The following is a 19,387-nucleotide window of genomic DNA, read 5'->3' on the forward strand; positions in this document are numbered from 1 at the left end:
GGTTATTCACTCACCCCACCTTCAATCCCTGCCGGACCTGGGACTTGAACCTGCAACCTTTCGGTTATAAGCTTGGCTCCCTAACCATTAGGCCACGGCTGCATGAAACATGTCAGACTATACTGACTACACTCTTTAACGAAGTGCATGCTGTCATCGATTCAGCGGGACTAGACACATGGTCCTATGAGCATAAACAAACAATGACTAGCAAACACCATTGTTTGTTTACATCTGACAGTGTCAACCTGACAGTGGACACAAATCTGGATTGCATGAAGAAGACCGTATGAACTCTCAAAGACAACTGAGGTAAAATAGTGTTTGTCTGACCTTTTTTCAGTTGCGGTAGTCCCTCATCATAAATGCAGGAGTATTGTTGCTATAGCTCCACAAACATTTCTTCCATTGTAAAATTTCACCTAGCAGGACTGATACCATTGTCTGTCTTTCATTTTGGCATGTTTGAAAGCATATACGAAGGTGCATCTGTGCTCCTATTGGCCAGTGTCACAGATGTGACAGAACTCTTTGCAGACAATGGGAAAAAAATGTAAACATGCTAGTCTTTCTTGACGTCGTGAAACATCGCAGACATGGCTTTGTTGTGCACTGACACACTACGCCAGATGAAATAACTGAATCTTGCTTCCTGACACCCACTGTCATTTACGATTCCCCACGACAGCCTACGCCAGGGTTCCTCAAATCTTACTCTAGAGGGCCAATGCGGTGTGGGTTAGCTCCAAAACTGAACAAACTCCCCTTCCTGTAATTTTTCTAATGATCCTGAAGACAGTGATGTTTGATTAGAGTTGCAGCTAAACTGCAAGAAAAGTGGATTTCATGGGCCAGATTTGAGGATCTGCGTCCTACATCAAACAGATTGTGCTCTACGGCAGCTCCCTGTAGCCCAAGACTGGTCATCCACTGAAGCTAAGCGGGGTTGGGCCTGGCCAGTACCTGGATGGCAGGGCTAGAGCTGGAAGAGGTGCTAGTATAGGGATGAGGACACTATACTGTCAAAAAAAAGCACCATCCTTCGGATGAGACATTAAACCAAGGTCCTGACTCTCTGTGGTCTCACAAAATCCCAGGATGTCTTTTGAAAAGAGCAGAGGTGTGACCTCAGCATCCAGGCCAAATTTGCCTATTGGCCTCAGACCATCATGGCCTCCTAACAAAGCCCATATACATCAGTCTGTCCCCTCTCCATCAATAAAGGCCCGGGTATACTTCACTTCCGTCTCGCGCACAGCCATCAAAGCATACTTATCCGTGGATAAGCGCGGATTGCCGAGTTCAACACGTGCAGCACAATTGTTTGGGCTCACGTCTCTGCTGCCTTTTTCTTGCTCTGTCCACTCAAAAAAATTGCTGTTTGTGTGCCCTCCTGATGACGAAAATTGCATAATGCGGACGTGGACGGCCGAAGTATACTTGGCCTTAAGCTGGTGTGTGCTGGCCGTTCTGGTGCACTACGGCGGCAGTTGTATGAACCAGGTGGATGCTGCACACTGGTGGTGGATGAGGTGATACCCTCTCACAATGTAAAGTGCTTTAAGTGCTTAGAAAAGTGCTATATAAATGTAACGATTTAAATTCAGGCTAAAATCGTGTAGTCTGAACAAGGCTTAATGTTTTATTTTATAATTATGTTTGTTATATAATGTATTCCTGTTCTTTAACAGAAATGTATGGAGACCAAGAACAGCATACTTGCCCGTCAGAAGGAGATGCAGGCCTCTCTGGACAAGGTAAAACACCTGGTCCGCCTCATCCAGAGCTTTAACTTGACTCAGCCCATGGAGATGGACATTCTACAGGATTCCAAACAGGACTGCACAGAGTCAGGGAGCATCAAAGACTCAAAAGACGCTACGCAAGTGTGTGTTCAAGAGAGTCCCACCGAGCCTAGCGTGCAAGTACCAGCCGTCGTAGCAGTTCCCGAAGTGAAGGCAGAGCCAGAAGTGGGTGAAATGGCAGAGCCAACGGCCGCAGTCACACCTGAGGCTGCGTCAGGTGAATCGGGAGTTAGCATCCCGGAAGTGCCCAAAACCACAGTTGGCGAGGAGATGATGGATACGGCGAAAACGGTGGAGCCTGCGGAATTGCCTCAGGCCAGGGACGTAGTAAAGACTAATGGAGGAACGGACTGTGTTTGTACCGGCTTGAACCCGGAAGAAGAGGAGGGTGCTGTCGATGCCGCAGACTCTGAGAACATCCCTCCCAGTGACAGCAGTTGCGTAGAGGATGCTGGGAAGATGGAAGTGGAGCTGCAGGAAGACGGAAGTCATGGCGTGAACACCAACAACGGCAAAACCTCAGAACCTTCTCAGCAGGCTTTGCCAGCCCCTCTAAGCAGCGTGGACAACCCCAAATAGTTTTCAGCCTCACACTAAACACTCTTACATCACCAAAACATTTAAACAGATTTCCTATTGCACCTTGGACTGGTGCACAAAGTTGCCAATCTATACGTATATATATATATATATTATACATATATATATTATCTATATCCAAATAAATGTTGTCGTTTTTTTATTTTCTTTCTTTTCTTTTACCTTTTTTTTAATGGTAAAACTGTGTCAACAGTACTTCTACATCCAAGGCAAACTAGTCTTGGTTCTTGTAGACCAATAGAGCCCAAACTTGTGGGTAAAAAGGGTGACTTACGAAAGAGTGTCATGCCAATTATTAGATTATTAAAAAAGAAAAAATAGTAGTTTAATCATATTAATAATAATACTTATTATTATAATGATGATGGTGATAAAGATGATGGATGATTTATCAGATCAGACCAGTGTGTGCCTCCAGCATGGGGTTTGTTTCATAGGTTGTCTTCTCCTCGCGAGGAGAAAGGCAGGGCAGACGTGTCCAAAGACTGCATGACTATGCCCACACCCTGTGCACCTCCAGCCAGGCCTGAGTGGACCGGCAATACCAAAAGCTTCTCTTTCCAAACATGATGACAAAAAAAAAATTGACGCATCAGTATTCGCCAGTGACAAGGCAGAGGTTTAGAATCCTGTGGGTTAGCCTAAATCAGGACTGCCTATAGCAACCCCTCTAATTTCTCTCCTCCACTCTACATCTTGTCCGCATTTCCCAGTTAGCTGTAGAAGTGTCCCGTCTCCAAGTCATCTCAGGCTAATCAGTGGTAGACCGCATGGCAAAGCCTCTCAAGATCTTTGACAAAGGGCTGGAAGAGGAAGCTACACCAGAAGTCACATCTCGGTAACTGCAACAAATCATGCGTGGTAGATTAGTCTGAAAAGCCGTGTTGGGTTCTGTGTATTGAATGAGTCTTGTTCTAAAGTCAGTGTGTGTATTTGATGCTGTTTGTGCATTTTATTTCGGTTTTGTTTTTTAAGAAAATATATTCAGGTCTTCCTAGTCTTCATTGAAAAATAAGTGCTTTTCTGTTTCATGAAACAGTCGTTTGTTATCAATGGTGTTTAAAAATGGCATGAATTATGCAAGCAGCTTTCTCAAACTCAGAGATGCACATTGCATAATGAGTGTCTTGTTTTTATTTGAATTCCGAACTGCCAAATGCTTTAGGTTTTGTTTTTGTTTTTTAAAATCTCGAAAATAATGGAAATATCCTCAGTGTGTTTAGTCTAGAATATAATGGACTAGTCCATTCCCATTTTTCCAAAATCTTTTTCTTGAAAAAACAATAATGACTAAGTCACAATTTGCTGTCTTAAACTTGAGGGTTTGATGTATGAGCCAAATTAAGTAATAAGGAAACGACAGAAAACCCTTAATTAAAGCACAAGCTTTATTGCAGATAACAAAGCAAACGCACTAAGAACCTCTTAAGAGAAGAAATTTTCAAAAGCGCTTAAGTCTGTTGGTTTTTACGCTTGCCAACATCCTGTAAAACAGTGGAAAGCACTGTTTATGACAGTCCTCTGTTGTTTTTCGCTGGCTTTTCTTTGTGTTGCATAGCATCTTAACCTGTCCCAGGTAGCGTCTTAAGTCTTAAAAGTCTTAATGCACGGCTGGCACCTTTTGTTACGTTAACGTTAGGCCATTCCAAAAAAGCATATCCCTTTTTGCTTTGTGATGACAGCCGCTCAGGCTAGGATTGAACGCATATCAAATTCCACGTATCCGTTTGTGCTTATTTTGACTGTATGTATACAATAGTGCATATTTGGGGGTTTTCCAAAGAGACGATGCATAGCTCATTCCAGATGTTTAAACGTGAGGGAGAACCTACCACAATATGGATTCTGTATTTGATGATGTTTACCGTTTTGTTTAAAATGATGGATTTCTTGATTAGTCAGGATTTCATGGCTTTAAAACCCAATTTGTGATTCTTAGTGGATGGGGTCTTGGTTATATCAACAATGTGCTGCAATTTCCACAATCTACTGTGAAAATTCACATACTTATCCTTAATACATTCCCATAACGCCCTGTTACCCTTTGAGCCAGGACTGGGTAATAATGGATACACATTCATATCATGGCATAACACACCGACATGAATATTTAAGGCCTTCCAGAAGTCACCACTGTCAGTCTAGAGAATATTTAAAGATAAACTACTTTTAATCCTTCCTGTACAGGTGCCCAGAGTGCCTTCAACCATACTGAATTTAATCTCATAAACTGGTCATTTCCCTCTCTGTAAAACGTCACTTGGTTAACCTTGATTAGAAGCACATTTGTTGTAATTTGATTTGGTTAAAGTGAACTGGTTGTAGTGATGTGCTTGTGTTGGTCTAGTCCTGTCCGTCTCTAAATCTAGTTATCTGCTGTGAAGTTAAAGAGCCCCTCTAGAGTAGGCTGTATTTTAAGGAGTTGCCTTGAGTTTTTTAATACTCTGAACAAAAGTATATCTTGGCGATTGCACAATTGGTCTGTAAAAGGGAGTTGGTTCTCATAATGTGTTTCAAATTAATTCATTGGTTTTTCAGAGCACTCTGTGCTACTAAAATACTATGTGTGTGAAACTTGGGGAAAAATGCTTTTTTTGGATCAACATTCATTGGAGGAAAAAAGTTCTGGAAGTTTAGGAAGTCATTGTTTCCTGTCTTTATGCACTTTTTATAGGAATGTCCTAAGTATTACTCAGTTTTTTTTTCCAAAATACGTAAGTGTCTGCTCGTTTTAGGTTGTTTTTTAGTGTACGATTCAGAAGTTTTTATTTTTCGTGTATCATAAAACAGGACTGTTCAGGCCAGTGACTACTACTTAATGTCATAGATAACACTCTGCTCTTAAAACAACTTGCACCCTTTCTTATTCGCGTCATTTCCTTCATCTCTCCTTCGGTCACTGAGTTAGAGTACTGGACTTGTACCTGAATCAGGTATTTAGATTTCAGCCTTGACTATTAGCGAGGCTGAACGGATCAAAGAAAACCTGCAATCTGATTGGATAGACTCAAACCCCCAGAACACCAACCTGTCCAATCAGTTCAACAAAAAAGCATGCCTTCTTATGCAAATTTTTTATATGAGTTTTGTCAGACTTTTTTAATATGCATTTACTTTTGAGTTTATTTTGTAAAGATTTTTATGTGAACTTTGTGTCACTTTCCTTTTTACATGTCTGGCGAAGATGATGCCAAAACGAAACAGTATACATATGTACATCTCTTACATACACTTGCATTTTTTTTGTTGTTGTTGTTTAAATTATGAACAATATACACTTTTCACAATGGAATCTGTAGAAAATAGTTCATTCATGTACAGTTACAGATGGGAAATATTTGCTGGCCACAATTCTAGGCTCTTTGGAACACGGAAATGTGGTGTTTCGGCTGTGTATGAATCTCATGGACCGTTACTTTCATTCAAGTCTGCCTTTGCTAGCACACCATGTTGAATGTTATTGTTATCTTGGGGTGCGGGTGGGGAGGGTTACCAGTGGTTGTGAGAAGATATTTATGGTCTTACATGGCTTATCTTGCAGAGTGCATGTAATTTTGTGGGTGGGGCCTTTAGAAGAAAGGGGAGGGAACTTCTGAAAGCCACGCATTTAAAGCATTCAAGTTCTTAAGTCAGTATACCCAAAGAGACTGCAAACATTTTGCTGTTAGGAAGCCTTTTTATATGCATTCGAGATACATATCATTAAAAGTTTTTTTTTTTTTTTCCCATCACGATTGATTTCTGCTCTAGCTTACAGTGTGGGGAAACGCTTTCTGCCAGCTTTCTAAGTTGTCTGTATTGCTCTGCAGTTTTGGTTTTAGAACTTTTAAAAAAGGCAAAAGGTTGAGGTGTACATTTTATGCATAAAATCGATACATTTTCAGACCCATTCCAGCTGTTCATCCTGTCACCTTGATCTTAATAGTGTGTAGATCATCCATATTCTTTACGGTGCGTTATAATTCCACAGTGACAATGAAGTCATTGTAGTTTCAATGTAGTTTCTGTTCACTTTTCATACTATTTACTCAGTCATGATTGTGGCCTTCTTGTACTGTTGATGCATTTCATTTCTGTTGTCGTGACTTTCCTGGTGTTGTGCACTGTGTGTGAGCGAGAGCGTGTTTGTTTGAGCAGGTGTGTGTGAGCGTTACCTCATCTACAGTCGACTGTCCAATCGGAAAACATTTTTGTTTACGCGTGCAAAAAAAGAAAAATTACAAAAAAAAAATCTAAAAAAAAATCTTCCACTTGATGAAACACAAAACAGGATACATTGTAGCGACATGAGTTATTTAAAAAAAAAAAAAAAAAAAAGAGAAAAAGTTCACCTGGTGTGCTGAACTAAGTGTAAATGGTTTATTACACAATATGAATATTTGTAAAATTGTTTGTATTTTTTCATAATGATTTTAAAAAGGAGTGTGTTTATTTTTTGACTTTTTTCTGTTACAGAGCTCTCTCTCCCTCTCTTTCTCTCTCTCTCTGGTCTTTTTTCTCCTCGTTTGTTCGCCTGACATTGTGAGTGAGTCAGTTGGTTCTTACCTCTCCTGTATTGAGCCTGTGATGAGTCCTTTGTATGCAGTGTTTTGAAAATACTGTAGGGAACATGGGAAGAAATTGATATTAGGAGCATTTGATCAATTTGTATTTATTTATTTTATCATTTTGTTAATAAATTGACAAAGAATATTTGCCTCCCATTTGTCTTGAATTTAAATTTTATGGGTCTGGCTTCCGGTCTCATCCACATCCAGCTATTTTTAGCTGTACAAAACTGCTCATTTTGCTGCTTGATATGGCAAATTGCTGTCTTACCATATTGTTTTAATGTATTGTCTTAATTATGAACACACTGGTTTGTAGTGCAAACAGGTTTACCATTTACTTCTAATTATTTCCCTATAGTAGCTAATAAGCCGGAAGTCTCACCCATAAGCTTACAGTACTTCCGTGTTGAACAAAAAAGGTGGACAGAATGACAAAATGATTAAAAAAATTATAATTTTAAGTAAGTGTCAGGCCAGAAAAGAGATTTGAAGCATTGGGGTGGATGCTGGGCATAAGTGCAAGTGAATTATGGACTGTCAGAGGTTTCCAAAGCCAGCAACTTGCTAATTCTTAAAAATACAGCCAAGATATTTTATATATTTTAAATGTGCTGTGGTATTAACCTGTAGGACATTCCTGAAGCAATCCATGGCAAACTTAACACTCTATTAGACATGGAAACTGAAAATTCCTCCAAGTTCTCCCACTTTATTGTGGTGACATCACTCAAATTGAACCAAAATTGCTGTAATTTCAATAGTAAAGGAAGACAGGTGGTTACAAATAGTGCTATTGTACCATTCAATGGCTTTCTGTCATTTTATAGCGGTGCGCATACAGTGATATTTCATTCTTTCTATATTTCCAAGGGAATATAGACAATGATTAAGTATTTTGCTGTCAAAAGCTCCATTTTGTTATGAACGGAGTTGCCATAGAAACGGACATTTCTATGTACGTAAATAGCTCGAGTAGTAATTACGGTAATTCCGATAAGATTCAGTGAATGGAAGCTTTTCAAACTGTAATCTTTAAGTATAACACTTACATAAAAAGCAAAAACACACTGTACGCCTAAAGCTAAAATTATCAACAAAACATTTTTTTACATTAAGTGGAGTCTTTACATGAAGTGGTTGAAACTGAAATAACTGTGGAGAACTGTGAACGGAATGACTAAACTTTAATTGTTAAAAAAGTTAAAACTTGGCACACAACCGCTGCGTAATGTTTCGAGAAGCGCGTTCCAAAAGCGAACGCACGTGAAACGCGCGAAGCGCTGTCTCATACAACTTCACACACAATCTAACTTTCCCTTTCCTGAAATTCGTGCCCGGTCTGCACAAACGCCGCTTTCTTCCGTTTTCCATGTCATTTCCTGTAATAAAAAGATGGTGGTCATAGCAGAGAGAAGCAGCTGACTGTGGTACAAACATTTGGAGATGATAAACTTTGCATCGCCCGGGACTAGTGAAATCCCACCGTGCCGTTGCGTCACCGCCGCGTTTCTCGGAGCGGCCGAAGGCAAAACGCACCACGGCTGAAGAAGACCACCAAAGACCCCTCGACGCACTGCGTATATTCTATAAACGGTGAGTTATACTCACTAGCCAATGTGGCCAATGAAAATGGCTTCCGAAAGCGTTAGGCAAATTGCCAGTTGCCTTGCAGAAGCTAAACGGAGGCAGAGCGTGCAGAAGCATTGCGTATCGTCATTGTCATCGCCCGCGCTTGAGCTTATGTGCAACTTTTACCTCACAATGTTTGGACGAACACAACTTTGCAGCAGTTTTGTCTTTCAACAGAGGATTGTTGCCCTATTTGTTTTCCTGCACTCGTCTCTCTCACAGCTCGGGTAGTTTGTGAGTGACAGTCGAGCTGACCAATCAGAGCGCTGCTCTCTGACTGAAATATTTTGGAAGTAGATTCTGGATCCGAAACGTCAGCAGAACGGAGTCAGGGTTTCTGGCGGTCACTTTCCGTGTTTGCTTAACTTGCTGTGCGGTTGTCGCCTTTTGTATGTTTTTATAAAACAAACTCAAAATTTGTAGCCCTAAAATATTTATAAACCTATAAAAACATGTAAGAAATAAAAATGAGATGACAAGGTAAAGCCAGCATGACGTCACGGTGCCCCACTGTTAAAGGTAGTTGACAAATAACATAGGTATAAACTTTTTTCCACACAGTATCAGCATTTTGGGTTAAAATATATATACTATTGAGTTCAAAGTATTTTATATTTTTTTATTACAAAATACATTATCAGCATAACAATGTGTAATATGAATTTTGATATTTCATTTTCAATTTCAGAATGTCTTAGTATTTTGTATGTCCTGAAATGGACTCTGCAAATTGTATGATTTGAGAATCTTCTAACAAGAATCTTGTTTTTTATTGGTAAAAAAGAGGTTAATATGTTTAATATCAGAAAAGGCAAACTGCAAAATGTTAAATATTCTTCATTCTGCATCATAATGTTTTTTTTTCTCTGTTTTCTTTACATTTTTTAAAATTTCAAAACTATTTTTTTTCAAAGCTGAAATTAAACTTTAAAATTAAACTTTGCCCCACTGTATGTATAAGTGTGTATTTTAGGGTTTGATGTTTTGATGATCTCTTTATAACATCTCTGTCGTATTTTAACAGTATTTATATCCACTCATTTTACTTCAGCTTTAATATGTTGAAGTGAAACGGGACACACAGGAGTCACTCCTTCCTGCCCAGATGGCAGATTCCTGTGCTGTTCCAGACCATTCCTCCATGGAAATTGAAGCCGAATGCAGCACCAGGTCAGCTTTACAAAGCGTTCACAATAGCAAACATTTAAAGAACAGATCCTGTGCATAAAAACAGTTGCAATAAGCAGTTTTTATACTTATTTACCCTAGTGCCTCAAATGAGAAGTCAACTGAAGAGCCGAACAAAAAACTAAAAGTTGACCATGAGCATTCGACCAGTTTTTGGTGTAAGTATCATTTACTTTAAATAGAAGCATTGTGTATGACACTGGAAATTTGATATCAGATGAGAATTTGGTTGTGTTTACTCATTACTTATATTACATGTGCAGTCTGTGAACAGTGCAAGAAGTATTTCTTGGAGGAGTGTCCTACCCATGGGCCCCCTGTTTTTGTGCCAGACACCCCTGTGCCATCAGGCGTGCCCAATCGGGCAGCTCTCACTGTACCCTCAGGCATTGAGATCCGCCGAGATGGTAATAAGGTGGACGTCTGCTGCATGGATGAAAATATACCAAAGGGGGCGCTGTTTGGTCCTTATCAAGGCCAAATAATGGCTTCGGATAAACCCTCAGGGCCGTACTCTTGGATGGTAGGTCATGTATATTTAAACACCGTTTAGCATATTTATATTTTTGTATATAGAAAAAAACCTATATTTTAATATCAAATGTATTTATTACAGATTGTTGATAAGGACAACAAATATAAATTCATTGATGGGAGTGATGAAACTACATCTAACTGGATGAGGTAATACCATGTTACTGAGATGGCATCCACTTTAATTATTCTTTTACTTTTCTTTGTGTTACTGTAATGTATGGATCTGTTCATCCCTCTCAGGTTTATTCCGATTTTGTCTGATGAGAGTAAAAAGAACCTGAGTGCATTTCAACATGGTGAAGAAATCTATTTCCGAGTGTGTCAGAGATTGACGGCGGGCCAGAAACTCTGTGTGTGGTACAGCAGCGAGTACATGAGGCGCCTGCAGAGTGTGTCTCGGGACAGCATTGACCGAAATCTGGACACAGGTGAGACCCCTCGCTGGTGCTTGAGCAAAATAAATTCATCGATTTTGAAATGCGTCAAAAGTTAAGGAATCTCCAAAGACCATTTTAAAGAAGGTCACTTCCAGAATGAAAATTTACAGATAATTTTCTCGCCCCCTTGTCATCCAAGGTGTTCACGTCTTTCTTTCTTCAGTCTTAAAAAAATGTTTTTTGAGGAAAACATTTTAGGATTTCTCCCCATATAGTGGAGTTCTATGGTGCCCACGAGATTTAAACTGTATTTTGGAAGTTCAAACTTGCAGGCACCACAGAAGTCCACTATATGGAGAGAAATCCTGAAATGTTTTCCTCAGAAATAATAATTTCTTTACGACTGAAGAAAGAAAGACATGAACATCTCGGATGACAAGCGGATGAGTAAATTATTTGTAAATTTTTGTTCTGTAAGTGAACTCCTTTAAGGGGCTGAATCCAGGTGTGGAGATTGTTGAAATGTAATGATAATATATCCTTATAAAATCCAAATCAGCACTTTTTAAAATTGCATCACTTTGAACCAAAACCATTTTCTAAATGTTTGTTTAGTATAAAAGACATTTACTGGAAGATACTTGGTTTACTGGATTAGATCTGTTGTTAAATGCTTGACAAGACTGAAACTCACAACAAGTTTTGACCAAAATTGAAACAATATGTAGTATAATTGAAGTAGTTCAGTCAGAAATTAGCACTACGTACTCATCTCCGTGTTGGTCCAAATTCATTCTTCCGTGAAATACAAAAAAGACGTGTCGCTTACTTCCTTTCAATAACAATTAATGTAGGCAGGAGGTTTCAAGCTTCAAAGGGGATCCAAAGGCATCGTAAAAAATAATAAATGTGATCAATATAATTTGTGCGCTATATTTCAAGTCTTCTGATAGCTTTTTGTGAGGAACAGACAAAATGTAACTTATTTCATATTGAACATTTTTGATCAACAAAAAAGTACCCAGAAGAGATGTTCCAGGCCTGGAATGTTTTAACAGGTAAGTGAAATGGGATTTATATACATTTTTCTCTCGTCCTGCTTTAGTCATCATACACATCACATACACATCAAAACCAATTATATCTTATCACGGTTTTTTAAATATGCTGATAGTGTTGCATACATTAACCATAACACTATTGTATTACAGGAGTGAAAATAGAAGAACAGGAGGAGCCCAGAGGTCCAGTGCTGAGATCTGCAATGCACGGTAGAAGAACCCTAAGTAAGCATGGAAGTGATGAAGCAGAAAACCAGCCCCAGGCCAAGAAAAAGAAGATTGACCTCATTTTCAAAGATGTCCTGGAAGCATCTCTAGAGGCTAATCAAAGTCAGAACAACCCTCTGAACAGCACCTTGTCTTTTCAAAGAGCAAGAACAAATGTCTGCCAGGTTTTCAGCCAGCCTGACGCAGAGAGTAAAGAGTCCATCTTCGCCTCTGGATTGGCTTCCATGGAACACCACGAGAGTGGGTTTGATGCAAAATGCATTAAAATGGAAGAAACAGAAGAAGATGCGACCCTGACCGGCGAAGGACCGTCAACATCTTTCTGCCCAAACTGTGTGAGGTTAAAACGGCGAATCCGTGAGCTGGAGGCTGAACTGCTTCGTCTCAGAGGACAGGGGAATGCTGAAATTAAGCCTTTACCACCATCCGAACCACTTCCTAGTGAGGACCTCAGAGGTAGGTTTGCACCTGGGATGGAACGCTACCATGGATGAGAGCCTTTCTGGAGTAGATATTGATGTTTTTTTTAATATGTGGCACCATTTTGTCTCTTAGTTGATCAATTATTATTTGTTGAATTACATTTGTTAAAATGTTTCAAATGGAATTAAAATTTTTGAGAAAATTATTAATGAGTGTTTTCTTTTTGGAGCCTGCTAATAAAGTTTAAGTCTCTGATTGTTTGGTTTGTTGAATTAAGAATGTTTTAATGTAATCGTACTTAAAAATGATTTGTACTAGTGTGTTAGTTGATGTAGCACTTCAGAAGATATTGAGAAAGTGTGCTTACAATATGTATAAAAACTCCTTCATTCATGCCAAAACTAACTAGTACAAAATTTAGTTTGAACTTGCTTGTGTTGGTTTTTAGTTTAATTTTGTGCTCTGTTCTCTCTTTTGTTGTAGACGCCATGACACCCATTCCAACAGCGCTTGAGGAAGATGACCAGGATGTTGATTCTGCTGATGAATCCATTTCTGCCGACCTCATGGTAGCTGCAGATGAGTCTTCAAAACTCTCTGTTGGCTCAGGTCGTCGTATTCGTCGCTTCAAACAGGAGTGGCTAAAGAAGTTCTGGTTTCTCCGTTATTCACCCACACTCAATGAAATGTGGTGCCATGTGTGCCGACAATACACCGTCCAATCTTCCCGCACCTCTGCTTTTATTATCGGTTCCAAACAATTCAAAATCCACACCATTAAACTTCACAGCCAGAGCAATCTGCACAAGAAGTGTTTGCAGCTTTATAAACTTCGCATGCACCCGGAGAAGACTGAGGAGATGTGTCGTAACATGATGACTCTTTTTAACGCTGCCTACCATCTAGCTTTGGAAGGACGTCCATTTTCTGATCTGCGACCCTTGGCGGAGCTCCTCAAGAAGTGCGACCTCAAAGTGGTAGACCAATACATGAACGAAAATGACTGTCAGATTCTCATCCAACACATTGCTCGAGCATTCAAAGAAGATTTGGCTGAGAAGATTCGACTTTCGCCCTTTCTAAGCATCATCATGGATGGACAGAACGATGAGCTCTTGGCTGACACCGTTGCCGTTTACGTCCAATTCACCACCACTGATGGGCTTCCATCCACTGAGTTCCTTTCCCTACAAAGGCTTTGCGGAGGCAACGTGGAAGGCTACCTCCAAGCTGTGGATCGTGCCTTTGGTGTCCTTGGTCTGAGACTCCAGGACATGCTAGTTGTCGGCTTGGGAATAGATGGATCAAACCTCTCCTCTAATCTGAGAGCAAAAATCTACGTAGCCATACGAAAGACAATCCCTTGGGTGTTGTGCCTACCTGTGATGATCCACCGCCCCCATTTAGAGGTTCTGGATGCCATCAGTGGGAAGGAATTGTCTTGCTTGGAGGATTTGGAGAACAACCTGAAGCAACTGCTTAGCTTCTACCGGTATTCTCCACGTATGATGAGTGAGCTGAGATCGACAGCACCAACTTTGTCTGAGGAAACAGAATTTCTTGGCGATATAAAGGCCGTTCGTTGGATCATAGGGGAACCCAATGTTCTCAATGCCCTAATAAAGGACTATCTAGAGGTGGTTGCTCATTTGAAGAGCATTAGCAGTCAAACCCAAAGAGGTGATGCTGCTGCCATTGCGCTGTCTCTCTTACAGTTCCTGTTGGATTATCAATCGGTGAAGCTGATCTACTTTCTGTTGGACATCATTGCTGTCTTTTCAAGACTTGCTTTCATCTTTCAGGGGGACTATCTGTTGCCATCACAGGTGGATGCAAAAATTGAGGATGCAATTAATGAAATTGGGCAATTGGTGGACTCCCCAGGGGAGTACCTACAGGAGTTTGAGGACAACTTTCGGGAGAGTTTCAATGGCGTGGACCTCAAGAACTTGCGAGTTGCCGAGTCTAAGTTTCAGTCCATTCGAGAGAAGATCTGTCAGCGGAGTCAAGGCATCCTGGCCCAACGTTTTGATCCACGCAGTCGCACAGTGGTCCAAGCTTGCCAGGTCCTCGACCTGGCCTCGTGGCCTCTCAACAGGGATGACCTTGGTGCATATGGAGAAGAGGAGATCCTTGTAATTTTTGACCACCTGGAGACTATTCCTTTATCTGGACGCGAGCTCTCCCAAGAAAGAATAGATGCCCGAGGAAGCCTCGTAGTTGAATGGAGGGATCTAAAAGCTGATTACTGTAGTGTGAATGGTTTTAAAGAAGTAGTCAGCCACATCTTCAGATACAAGCAGCGTTTTCCTCTTCTCAATCACATCCTACACGTTGTCAAGGTCCTGCCAACATCATCAACATGCTGCGACAAAGGAAGATGCTCGTTGCAAAAAGTGCGCAGAAACAGCCGTTCCAGACTGACTCTGGATCAGATCAACGATCTGCTCACCTTGGCCGTTAACGGACCGCCTATCGGGAGCTTTGATGGAAAGCGTGCATTGGACAGCTGGTTTGAAGAGAAATCCGGGAACAGCTATTCGCTCTCAGCAGAAGTGCTGAGCAGAATGTCCACCGCCGAACAAAAGTCTGTGTTGCACAATATGGATATGAATGCAGAGTATTATCCAGATATCTGACTGGTCGGCGCCAATTACTCAGCCAACATGATTCCAAAAAGCCATCTCGTTGGAAAAGGGCTGATCGGGACTATAATGTGATTGGCCAAGTAGTTTGACATTGGCCCTGCTGCTAAAATGGCCTAGATCAGCGTCTTCTCTAAGAGTCGGTATGAATGCCTTTGCAGGTCGCAGGCACATGAAACACTTTAAAATGTTCATGTAAATGGTTGTGATGTGTTGCTATGTGTTTTTGTCCCAAAGAGAAACTATTTTCTTGCCGTTAGGTGAACGTTCGAGTGAGCGCCATTTCATCAGGCATTGGTGAGTGAAGCGTCTTTTTTTAAATCTCTGGAAATGTCACCTTCCTGCAACAACTAATTCTAACAAAAAAGTTTCTGGAAAAACAGATCTATTATTATATCTGCAATATAATTTGAGCAATCATTCTGTATCTGTATGTAGACTTGTGTGTATGGAAATTATATAAAAAAAAAGTGCTTAATTTTTATAGCATGTTCTTAATGCTGGTTATCGCTAATTGGAATGGAAATAGCCACTATTTTGCCATGCAGTATATTCCTAACATTTTATATTTTTTTTTAGATACTATTAGTTAACCATTACTCTATAAGATTATGTGTAAATCTTGGTTTGATAACATGTTGATGTGCCATAATACTTTATGCAGTCAGGCACCTGTAATGTGCAGTTTACACCCAATCTGATTTAAAGATTTTAAATATATAGCCTAAATATGCAAGGTTTGAATGCCTTACCGATCTTAGCATGTGCTGGTGCTTGATTTCTGGTACATGTTTTTATGTACAGGCCCACTTCCCAAGAGCCAGTTCAAATTAAGCAACAAATATATGTTTACTTTTTAATGCTGCATAGATGCGGCTTAAATAGTCATATGTTTACTAGTAATTTTAATGATGAACAGAAAATATTTCAGTAATAATACCCCAAAGTTGCATCACTGTGTGTCTCAGCAATACTTTTCACCCAATGTAAATGCTTGTGCATGATGTCACCACTAGTAGGCGACACTGTACGACCTTTGGATAAAATTTTAATATCTAAAAGAATGACACTATTTAAATCAAAGTCATACAAGAACAAAGCTTTTATATTTTTGATTGTGTTATTATGTGCATTCGTGTATTCTAGCAGTGCATGTGTATATTTTCCCATGTATTTTCATTATTTTTGCCTTACCTTGCCTTGCCACTAAATTCCATTAGTTATACCAGTGCAATATATATTTTACACTTAAATTGTATATTCTTAATTACAAGCAAGTCTAATACTTAACAATAATGTTCTTTGAAGCAAAACTGTGGAATTTCCAACATGACTGAGCATGTTACAAGATGCATATGGATTTTTTTTTCTTCATCTTGTTTTAAAAATTCCCATAATTTTTAATCATAAGATTAAAAAAATGTCTCAAGGTCAAAAAAAGGAGTCACCATTAGAGATCTTTTAATAATTACAAGGCTTTTATAATAGTAATATTTTCAATGTTGTCAATTCTGTTCATACATTTGTTAAAGCATTATTATCAGTTTAGAAAATATTGTAATCTGTGATATATCTCAATTTATTAATTTTAAACACAGTAATATTGAAGATTATTGATTGTTCTCACTGTATACATCTGTGCAAAATCAAAAAAGGAGTAATGCAGTCTTCTCTAAAGTTACGTTAACCTTTAACTTTCCACATGTACAGTTAATGCTGGACTACCTTCCATGTGCTGCAACATTTACGTTAATCAAACTGAAATGGCTTGTCTTTATTTTAAAATAGAGTTTTTGCACGTCTGAAAATTTAGCATGTGTTTAAAGCTTCAGAAAGCTTGTATATTATCTAGTTATTTCAATAAATCTGTTTTTATTCTGTTTTAATGAATGTACATTTTAAAAAGAGAAATTTTCTAAAAGATCATTCTCATTTAATTGGTCAAAAACTATTAAGTTTCAAAGTAGTTCGTTTTTTTAGCAATTTATGGCATAGCATACCCTGAGCTCATTTGGAATAGCAATAGGATTGTGAAAGGACTAATAAGTAAGCTGCCAAAAATCTAACTTTTCTTTTATGTGTGTATGTGAATGCTTTTGAATGTTAGACTGTTACCTCACAGTGAGGTATGCCACTGAGTGAATCTTCTCATATTGTGTTGGGAGCTATATGCCATAGCTGTGTCAAAGCAAACATTTGCTCATCTTCAATGGTGAATTCTCATAAAATGAGCCAAAGTCGAGCCTGATTTTGTTTAGTTAAGGCTTTAATGTGTATTTTCCTTTAATCAAATACTGTGTGTACCAAATGTAAATGTTATGTCTAGATTCACAATTTTGTATTTCGCTTCATTTACTTGTCATGTAAACAATAATGTGCAGCGTCCGTGTCATGGATTGTTATGAAGTGGTTTTTTTTTTTTTTTCCCAATGTTTTTTATCTGGGAGACACCGGGTCTAAGGCCTAAGGAACAAAGTTACTTCTGAGTTCAAGTATTTTCAAATGAAATAAGTGAATGGTAGCTCTATATTCACATTCTGTTTGTTTTTGCAAAGAGATCTATGCCATTATACACTCTTTCTTCCTGAAAACATAACACTGGAAACACAAGAATATGAACTACATGTGAAATGTATACCTGGAGAATGTGTACTTGTATTATAGAAACCCACTTAAAATGACAGCATATGGAATCTATATTCAACAAATAATGGTTTAATAAAGTTTTTTTTGTTACTTTTCGTGTCATGGTGATTTTTTTCTTTACTGGTTTGCTTGAAGGAATAGTTCACCCAAAAAATAAAGAATTGCAGGAAATTTACTCACATTCAGGCCATCCAAGATGTATACCACCAGTCAAAAGTTTTTGATTTTTAATGCTTTTTAAGAACTCTTCTGCCCACCAAGCCTGCATTTATTTGATGCAAAGTACAGCAAAAACAGTAATATTTGAAAATAGTTTTGCTATTTAAAATAACTGTTTTCTATTTGATAATATTTTAACATGTAATTTATTCCTGTGATTTCAAAGCTGAATTTTTAGCATCATTACTTCAGTCATGATCCTTCAGAAATCATTCTAATATTCTGATTTTCTGCTCAAAAACATTTATTATTATTATTATTATGTTGAAAATAACTGAGTAGAATTTTTTCAGGGTTCTTTGATGAACAGAAAATTCAAAAGAACAGCATTTATCTGAAATAGGAATTTTTATTGTTATCGTTATATATATATACGAGAATTATTCAAAAAACAAAAAAACAAATCTTACTGTTCAAAAACTTTTGACTAGTAGTGTGGATGAGTTTGTATCTTTATCAGAACAGATATAGATCACTTTCGGATTTCATGATGGATCCTCTGCAGTGAATGGGTGCCGTCAGAATCCAAACAGCTGATTAACAACATCAAAATAATCCACAAGTAAGCTTGTAAACAGTGCTTGATCTGTGCATACTTCTCTCTTGATTCAGATGAGATGACTTTTCCACAATATTATGGATAGAGCACTCATATTTTAATCAGAAGTGACTGTTTTAAGTGACTCTCATTCTGACAGCACCCATTCACTGCAGAGGATCCTTTGGTGAGCAAATGATGTAATAATGAATTTCTCTAAAGCTGTTTTGATGAAGAAACAAAGTCAACTGCATCTTGGATGGCCTGAGGGTTTGTTGTCAGCAAATGTTAATTTTTGGGTGAACTGTACCTTTAATTGTGTCACTATTTATAAATAACATCAGCTTTCTTTCATTTATGAAAGAAAGCTCTTGATTGTTGCATGTTAAAAATAATGTTTTCCAATATTTGAAATTTAGTGTAATTAAACCCTTTTTTTGTGAGTTAGATTAGCTAGTCACATAAACACATTATTTAAATGCTACACTGAATGCCACAGCCCAAACAAAGATCAAGTGCTCTTTGTTGCTTGTCTGACCACAGCTTCATTGTTCATCTGTGCCTAGATTTGGTCTTTTAAACACAGTCCCATTCCGGCACTATGGAAAAAGCCAATCATCACGCCTTCTCCTGGATATTAGCATTCTGACATGTGACGGGTCATTTTCTGCTCCCCCTGGTAACGTAGGAGAAAAGCAACAACATGAGTACTTGTGTGGGCTGCCACACAAACAACACCAGTTCACTGTGCTTTAAATACCAACAAATGTATTCGCTTAACCCGCATGTTCTGCTATTATCAGATACAGATTCACAGTTGTGTTTCATGCCTTTTCAGATTTAGACTGAAATAAGGGCGCCATTGAGATGACATTTGAATTGAGTGCTTCCATGACTGCAGAAAGGCTCTGGGAAATGTGACACAGGCCTTATTGTCAACA

General features: G+C 38.8%; 2 protein-coding genes and 1 long non-coding RNA gene across 12 annotated transcripts in view; 2 read left to right on the top strand and 1 right to left on the bottom strand.

Annotated features, from left to right (window-relative positions):
• phf21ab (PHD finger protein 21Ab) overlaps positions 1-7,097 on the top strand; it is a 33,824-nt gene extending 26,727 nt beyond the window's left edge. For all 8 annotated transcript variants that reach the window (XM_051099206.1, XM_051099208.1, XM_051099209.1 and 5 more), the window contains one exon: positions 1,692-7,097. In XM_051099206.1, the coding sequence (XP_050955163.1) occupies positions 1,692-2,384 (693 nt within the window). In that variant the 3' untranslated portion in view covers positions 2,385-7,097. The remainder of the gene's footprint in view (positions 1-1,691) is intronic.
• LOC127156417 (uncharacterized) lies at positions 6,950-9,014 on the bottom strand. The gene is made up of 2 exons (XR_007825749.1): positions 8,711-9,014; positions 6,950-7,003 (listed from the first exon to the last, which is right to left on the bottom strand). It is a non-coding gene; the product is annotated as an uncharacterized LOC127156417 (long non-coding RNA).
• prdm11 (PR domain containing 11) lies at positions 8,348-17,779 on the top strand. Of its 3 annotated transcripts, XM_051099195.1 has the most exons (8): positions 8,348-8,548; positions 9,636-9,754; positions 9,854-9,930; positions 10,036-10,295; positions 10,389-10,456; positions 10,550-10,737; positions 11,898-12,431; positions 12,882-17,779. In XM_051099195.1, exons 2-8 carry the CDS (start codon positions 9,690-9,692, stop codon positions 15,035-15,037), a joined length of 3,348 nt encoding a protein of 1,115 aa, XP_050955152.1. In that variant the 5' UTR covers positions 8,348-8,548; positions 9,636-9,689; the 3' UTR covers positions 15,038-17,779. The 3 variants fall into 3 exon arrangements, with proteins under 3 accessions (XP_050955152.1, XP_050955153.1, XP_050955154.1); XM_051099196.1 differs by lacking the exon at positions 11,898-12,431; XM_051099197.1 differs by lacking the exons at positions 8,348-8,548; positions 9,636-9,754; positions 9,854-9,930; positions 10,036-10,295; positions 10,389-10,456 and adding an exon at positions 11,705-11,744 and having other exon boundaries at positions 10,632-10,737.
• Positions 17,780-19,387: the final 1,608 nt, after the last annotated feature.

The sequence above is a fragment of the Labeo rohita genome, chromosome 25, assembly GCF_022985175.1.
Source record: "Labeo rohita strain BAU-BD-2019 chromosome 25, IGBB_LRoh.1.0, whole genome shotgun sequence".
Classification (NCBI taxonomy): domain Eukaryota; kingdom Metazoa; phylum Chordata; class Actinopteri; order Cypriniformes; family Cyprinidae; genus Labeo; species Labeo rohita.

Coding starts and splice junctions, on each gene's coding strand:
- prdm11 (XM_051099195.1), top strand. CDS start 9,690: ATGGCAGATTCCTGTGCTGTTCCAGACCATTCCTCCATGGAAATTGAA. Junction 9,755..9,853: donor GAAGCCGAATGCAGCACCAG/GTCAGCTTTACA, acceptor TATTTACCCTAG/TGCCTCAAATGAGAAGTCAA. Junction 10,457..10,549: donor ACTACATCTAACTGGATGAG/GTAATACCATGT, acceptor CATCCCTCTCAG/GTTTATTCCGATTTTGTCTG.